Below are 8,261 nucleotides of genomic sequence, written 5' to 3' on the forward strand. Positions count from 1 at the left end.
ACAGACTTGAAACAACTCGAATGTAAATAATTGATGATGAAATGAATTTTTAATAATTATAATGGATCGCTTACCTAAAATATGCCCATCTACATGTACATTAATTACTGCAAAACATGACAAAGAAGGAGAAGAAATGCTGGTGTTAGTCCTGGATGTAATGTTAATGTTGGTATTTCTTCAATATTACCACAATCTGCCATCTATGTTATCTGTCCATTCGTACATGTGTTATTCAACAGTATTCACATAAAACAAATAATTCTATTAACTCATAATCATATGACTGAAAAAATATATAAATGTATTCATTGACATTTTTGTAACTGCGAGTGTACATCTCTCTGCAACAACTGGAGCTATATCATACGCCACTTGGCGCTCTTTCGCCCTCTGGTGGCTGAAAATTAAACAGCTGAAATGCATCACAGTTTTTTAAAGTTAAACGTTTTGTTTAAATCTAAATCTTTTTTTTTAGATAGCATACATTTCTATACAATGTAATGTCTAAACTTCTAAGTTACTAAGTATCTGTAACCAACACACTGGGCAAATATAGCAGTGCAAAGGTACAAAAAAACAAGATGTAAAGTTAACAAGGCGATATTGGGTAAAGTGGGACACTTTGTCAATGCAATTAATGGATGTCCCACTTTACCTCCACTCTCCCTACGCATTGACCTCAGCAGCAGGCCACACACCTGCCATCCTTGTGCCTAAACCAACAGCAACAAAAGACTAATGATCTAGTTATAGACCGACGGTTTGACATTAAGAATAAACGAAGGACGTTTTAAAGAAAACGTATTCTTCCTATACAGTTAGTTTTTAGTACAGTAGATGGCGATACGCGCTTAATAGGTCCATTTTACCTCGTGCCACTGACGCTAGAAACGAAGAAAAACGCCATACTGACTGACGACGTAGCAATGTTTCTGTCCTGAAGGCTCGCCCTATGTCAGACTGTAGTCATCGGTATCTCTTTCTTGTGTTGTGTGTTACCAAATCCCATAGAGAAAGAAATAAAGAAAGAAAGGAGGTAATAAACTGCTCCAATAGCTCGCGATTAGTCTGGAGTGACGACGTGTACAGGAACTACGCGATGAGCTGCACATAGACCGTCATTACAATACAGCTGGGCATAAACCTCTCGTTCACACATCTGACATCTTATTTCTGCTGGGGATCGTTTACGCTGTCCGGTTCGTGGTTTACACTTTAGTATTTACCCACAAAGCGATGTTTTTTTCTGGGTGTTGTCAATGTTGCCATGATCCGTGTTCAATGTCAACTGATATAACGCTGCTAGTATACTTACCGGTTCACTAAATAACTAACCAGCTATAAAACAATGAAACTACTTATTTTGTCAGTAATGCACGACCCGTTGTCATAATTCTTTGTATTTTTGTTGACTCAATTCACCTCCACGAAAGTGTAGTAAAAGTGTGTTTTTGATCACCATGTGTATTACCTTAGTTTTATTCAAATAATCATGGTGAATCTGTTGTTGCTATATTAGGACGATTGTAAATTTGTGGTTACAGTGGTTTTACTACAAACACATTTTCATAAGAGGATACCAAACGGTATTTTCTTACTGAGTACATTTAAGTCTGCTTGTGTTTTGATTGAATGTATTCTTTTTTTAATAGTATTTATCTGTGACCTCGAAGCTGTGCAATGACGTCCAACCGTAGATCTTGGACCGGCTGCCTGTCCGCCACATCTTTGGCAGTATTTTTGATGCTGACTTTGAATGCTCACGCCAGACCAGCGAATATGTCATCATTAAAAGACAAACATCCAAGCAGCAAAGAGGAGAACGAGATCCTTCCACCCGATCATCTGAACGGTGTGAAGATGGAAATGGACGGGCACTTGAATAAAGACTTTCATCAGGAGGTGTTTCTGGGGAAGGAGATGGAGGAATTTGAGGAAGACTCGGAACCGAGAAGGAACAGGAAGAAACTTATTGAGATCTTCACCAAGTAAGTCTGTAGCTGTTGAAACAATGAAGGTTTTGGCAAAATATGCTTATGTGTCAGTGTGTTATGGCAAAAGTTTTTGTTTACACTCGATCAACAGCATTCACGTTTTGCGTTATCAACATATTGAACAAAATCAAACTAGTCATTAAACATTTAATTATGTTAAAGGTGTGATGTTACCTTCGAGGAAAAACCATTAAGTTCTCTTGCTTTCATTCATTGTTGAATCACTGTCTCTAGGGTGGATATTAATAAAGACAGGAGTGTCAGTGCTAAAGAAATGCAGCGCTGGATCATGGAGAAGACCGAGGAACATTTTCAGGAGGCTGTTAGGGAGAACAAGCTCAGTTTCCGTGCCGTGGATCCAGATGGAGACGGTGAGTTATGAGCAAAATTTCCCTGTGTCATACTCATTTCCCTTGCAATTTCCCTGTGTCATATTTGTGTGGTAAAAAATCTGTCCCGATCTGCTTGTACTGTGCTCTATCAGGACATGTAACTTGGGATGAATACCGTGTGAAGTTTTTGGCCAGCAAGGGATTCAATGAGAAAGAAGTAGCTGAGAAGATCAAGAACAATGAAGAACTAAAAGTGGATGAAGAGAGTGAGCTTGGATATTGCATGTCTATTTGTTTGGTTTATTTTGCTCTTACTAAATTCATTTCTTATAATGAATATGTATTGAACGATGCCTCACCACAGCCCAGGAGGTTCTGGAGAGCTTAAAGGACCGCTGGTTTCAGGCAGATAACCCTCCAGCTGATCAGCTGTTGAATGAAGAGGAGTTCCTCTCTTTCCTGCACCCAGAGCACAGCCGAGGCATGCTCAGATATATGGTCAAGGAGATTGTCAGAGATCTTGGCAAGTATAGAAATCAGGGATCTAGGATGCAATTCTAAGATCATTGAGAACGTAGCTATAAAACGGCAAACCATGTTTGTCTTTCATTAAAAGTCATACTACTTCTTGATAATGGAACCATGTGTTTCGAATGATTAAACAGACCAAGATGGAGATGGGAAGTTGACTCTTGCTGAGTTCATCTCCCTCCCCATGGGAACTGTGGAGAATCAGCAAGCTCAGGACATCGATGATGACTGGGTTCGTGAAAGGAAGAAGGAGTTTGAAGAAGTCATTGATGCTAACCACGATTCGATTGTAACCATGGAAGAGTTGGAGGTTGGTCCTTTCTCCTTAGTGTTGTGAAGCAGAATGTTTTTACAGACATAGACAGCTTCCTTCAGCTTGCAATGTTTTTAGTTAATTTAGTATTTCGGTCTTAAATGAATTAAATAGACATAAATTGCTTCAATAGGCTCATTCCAATGCATTATGGAATTGCATTCTTGCTGTTTTGTTATAGAGCATTGATGTCTTATCTGTCTCTGATTTTCTCTTTGTCCCACAGGAATACATGGACCCCATGAATGAGTACAATGCCCTGAATGAGGCCAAGCAGATGATTGCTGTGGCAGATGAGAATCAAAACCATAACCTGGAATTAGAAGAGATCCTTAAATACAGCGAGTACTTCACTGGCAGCAAACTTATGGACTATGCCCGCAACGTACACGAGGAGTTCTAAGACCGAATCCTCTCTTTAAAATAGTTATATTTATGTATATATCTCTAAAGGCTACGCTAAGGCTTGTACAAAGTGTCTAAAGAATAATGTTAGTCTTTGCTTGTTAACAAGTGCATTTGGGCGTGTTTGTAACTTTACAAACCTGAAAGCCAGAAACATGACACATTATTCTGCCTTCATATTGTCATAGCTGCTCTTATGAGGTGTCGTTTCCAAATTCTACATGAGCCTGCCCTTATTAGTTTTAGACACGTTCATGTTCATGAATTCATGAAGTTTTGTGTTATAATTAAAAGAAATGTATGTATATGTGGTCAGAGTGTTTTCCACATGGAAAATTAATTAATGTAAATATTATAGTTATTTGGAGTGCCATAATATATAAATGTATTGACTTTTCTGGTGGGCTGTGACAGCTTTCTGACCGGAGAAATTATTTAATGAAACAACTCCAGTCGGACCACTGTCAGTATATTAGAGCGACTTATTCACTGATGCTTTTTCTTCACATAAGGTAATTCAAAGTGAAGATAAAAAGAATGAAACATTAAGACGAATGCATTAAATGGCCACTGCATCATTTGGGACTGTAATGTACCCATTTTAAGTCAATATGAAAATCGAAGGACAGTTTTATGTAATTTGTTGGCTTGAGAAAAAATATATAATAAAATACATTTGTCTCAAAAGAATTAGACTACTATGTTCTACTAACTGTGCATTTGAGCTCTAACCACATTTTATTCACAGCTTTTACCATTTCATTTTTAATCAGGATTTATATTTTTCTTGCTTTGGTAATAGCTTTAGATTTTCCTGATTAGTGTTTTTTTGGATTCCTTTGCTTTGTGAATGACTCCTGATGTTTCAGAATTAATATCGTTGTCGTATATTTTTCAAATTCATCCTGTGAAAATTCAAATGACTTGTGACCTATTTTTTTCTTTTTGTAAGTTTATGTTTGTTTCTAAATGCTAGATAGTTTTAAAAAGCATTGTGTTGCTGTTTGTTCACTTATACTTTTCAAAACTGTTAATTTGTATTAAACTATCCTATTAATTCAATCGTAAAATGAATCATAAAATTTGTTTAAAGCATGCATTACATTTCAATATGCTGTAAAGACTGGTAACTAAATCTTTCATAACATTGTTTAAACTACGTTCTGGTGATCAAATGGAAATTAATAAACAACATTAAAGCATATGCCTCCCAGAAAAACCACTGTAATGCTTGGAGCTATCCAAATAACTAGATATGATGGAGAAAAGCAAAGTCGGGCTTTGTTGGTATCTCATTCAGTGTTTCTAACTTGACAGGAAAATTAGGTTGAGTACTTTTATATAGTTTGAAACGCTGAGGCATACTATTTTTAAATTGATTTCACGTTTACTAAACTATCTTTGTAAATTTTCCGTTGCAGAAGTTCTCACTATAACCACAAGGTGGCAGTCGAGTGTCAAAATTCATGAAGACAGCATAAACATGCCCTGAAACTGCCGTGATGAATATTGTTGCATGTGTTTATTACGCAACTCACACAACATCTTGTTTACCTTGGGTTTGCCCATCATCTGTAAACGAGATATTCGCAAACTATTTTTCATGCACGTGTGTCTATGCACATCCATTTCTATAAAATCAAAAGAGAGTCGAGTCTGGTTTGTGTGCAATAAATAAAACCGTCCCAAACGATGCAGTTCTAGCAGAGACGTACAGTAGGGTGTGGCATTGTGCAGAAAGCAGACAGACGGGTTTCAAGTACAGTGGTGGTAGAGAGAGGCTGTCATTTTTTCAGTGGTAGAGACTGTTATGTAAGGAGGGAGAGTCCTCCCACCTCCCCTCTCTGTTTTTGTTTTTCTCAATGAGCCAGGCTCTCCCTCATGCAGGCCCCTGCGCCTGTCCACAAGGCCCCTTTCCTGGAAACAGAGCCTGGCAGGGGCCACTCAGGGGCAGGTTTCGGGGGAGAGAAAGTAATCGGGGGAGGGGGTCTCCTTCCCCTTCCTGCAAATCACATGGCTGCAGACTTGAGTCTGAGCTATACAGAAACTTCAGATTTGGTCAATCTGAGCAAGGCTCTCGTTAAGCATATGCGTTACGATCGGGTCACCGGGTGCATGGACTGGACGTCAAAGAGGGTGGAGAGGTTTCTATGCAGGATTAATCTTATATCATGTTTACTGATTATGAATATGTGCGTTATGTTTGAATTTTGAAGATTTTGAGGTGTACGAACACTTTAAGTGCATATTGTAAAAAAATACTGTTATTTATTACAGGTTTTTCACATATAATGTCCAAAAACTTGTTAAAAAATACGATCAAACCCAAATTTACAAAAAACACATGTAATTTTACAGGGAATTTTTTACGGCATATTTCTGGTGCCCCAGCTGCCGGAATTTTTTGGGGGGGTTTTCCGGGATTTTTTTTTACAGGCGATACATATGTTTGGGCATATATTTATGTGTATTATTTATTTATTTATTTATTGTTCGTACTGCAAAATAATGAGAAAAATGCTTCCACATGGAAATATAATTTTTTAAATTATTTTAACATGTATTGTAATATATTATATTATATTTTAACTGAGCCCACCAGCCCTCCAGTATGTTAAAAGTTGAAGTTGTCTTGTTTGCTTGTCTTGAAACATACACCAGAGATGTTTAAGTGCTTAGGAGATTCAGGTTCAGATTTCACTCTGCCCTTGTTCGAGGCAGCAATCCAAAATTGTAGCCTTATAAAAACACAACAATTAGGTTGACCTTTAGGGTGAGAAGCTACGGTTACAGTTTGAGTTTAATGGACTATTCCGGGTCAGGTACCACTACTCCATGATAAAACCTTAATGGTTTGCAAAAGCGATACATAGCAGGTTGATCTATCTAATAATTACCATTAGTTTGTGAACAGTCTCGATAGATGATGCTGATGATAACTTGTACGTTTTATTACATACGTAGATGACGGTAATCAATTTTCAGCCCCAACTTCTTTTCTGTAATCCAATATGAAATCATTGTCACACGAGTCAAATCAAGATAGAGTTTCATTAATTATCTCTTTTTATCTCTCAGCTGACCTCTGTGCAATGCTTAGTCTGCAGGACAAACAAGGGGCACTGTCTACACCAAGAAAGAGACGGTGAAATTTCTGTAACACGTATAAAAACGTTTAATTATGGTGATCATACTGGTGTAAAATTATTATGTTTACAAAGACCTTGAACTTGGTATGGCTTAGATATTACTATGCATTATACTCCAGTGCTCTTTTTGTTATTCTATGCTTTTTGTTGCATGGAGTTGCAAAATAACTTTCAAAAGCAGAACATGTTTTGGAACTCATGCTTACACTTATTTTAGTCACATATCTGACATCTGCACAACTTCCACATTTCTAAAACTAGGAATGTAAACAGCGGTACCATTCTTGTTTATGTCTTAGTTTTGTGGTACTGAATTGGTCCCATTCTGCACCTCTTTATCACTTGGAAAACAGCAAAGATAACATTATTATTTGAAAACATGCCTACATTGGATTGCACAATAAAGATGCCTCCACTTATTAAATTATTGGAATTTATTAACTTTGGTACATGCAAAAGCACGTTTGAAATAATTAGTCACATCACTTAATTAACACCTAAATGGGTTGTGCTAGACCTTATACATAGCAATTTAGGTTGGTCAAGAGTGGAGATGAGCAGAGCAACCTTAGGTTTTCCTTAAGCAGTTTTACAATAATCATTTCATAGATAGGCCTATTGTGACATATTTTTGTGATCACAAATTAGTTGTTATACACATGGTAACACTGAGTAAAGAGCATTAAGGTTTAAATTGATTCAAAGTTTAATGATCTCACAGCTTTACGGAGACATAGTGACGCAAGACATGTAGGCCATCATGCATGTTTAAAACGACATAAAGATTTTCATTACACGCAATAATTAGGCCTATAATTCAGCACTCAATTATAAACTACTTTAATTTATTATTTGATCGATAGCCTCATTGCGCTTGTTTGTTAAATACAATTATTTGTTTATCACACTTGATTCAAATATTTTAAGAGAAATGGTCATTTTTCGCACATAATCTCGTTCAATCGTGCACTTATATTTAATAAGAATTTAATTTAAAAAATGACAACTATGCAATCTACAATGTTATTGAGCAGGATAAGGATGCGAATTAATTGCGAAACATTTAAAAATAGAATGAGAAGGGCGTTTCAAATATGACCAGTTTAATCGCATTGCTCGTGTCCTTTGCCATTTTCTCATTATTGACTAAACATTCCGTCACTGTGATATAGATTTTACATGACTACTGCGTCTGACTACCGATTCGTGACAAAACCAGCACTGGAATACGTTCAGTGTGGAGCGAGCAGTGTACAGAAGAATGCTTCAGCAACTCCCACTTCCTGGAGATCCAATCCGAAACGAACAGCTGTTTCAAGGCGCCCCTCCGAATCCGTCCAAAGCAAAACAATACACGGAAAACACAAAAATCGTCAATTGTCACACATTTTCGATTGTTATCTGTGCATGTTATAAATTTGAGCGAAATGACAGTGTCTTTTTAAAAAATACGATTTTGGAAATAGCCCATCTACAGGGTTGTTTATCTGTAGTAAGGGGAACTTGAAACCGTCTCTTGCCCCATGTCCTCGGT

At 37.1% G+C, this 8,261-nt stretch overlaps 1 protein-coding gene across 1 annotated transcript; it reads left to right on the top strand.

Moving 5' to 3' along the window:
- Positions 1 to 880: 880 nt before the first annotated feature.
- Positions 881 to 4,772, top strand: sdf4 (stromal cell derived factor 4). The gene is made up of 7 exons (XM_057319200.1): positions 881 to 1,202; positions 1,656 to 1,991; positions 2,232 to 2,368; positions 2,482 to 2,595; positions 2,694 to 2,852; positions 2,995 to 3,170; positions 3,400 to 4,772. The coding sequence occupies exons 2-7, from the start codon at positions 1,684 to 1,686 to the stop codon at positions 3,574 to 3,576; spliced, it is 1,071 nt and encodes a 356-aa protein (XP_057175183.1). The 5' UTR covers positions 881 to 1,202; positions 1,656 to 1,683; the 3' UTR covers positions 3,577 to 4,772.
- Positions 4,773 to 8,261: the final 3,489 nt, after the last annotated feature.

The sequence above is a fragment of the Triplophysa rosa genome, linkage group LG21 (genome assembly GCF_024868665.1).
Source record: "Triplophysa rosa linkage group LG21, Trosa_1v2, whole genome shotgun sequence".
Lineage (NCBI taxonomy): Eukaryota > Metazoa > Chordata > Actinopteri > Cypriniformes > Nemacheilidae > Triplophysa > Triplophysa rosa.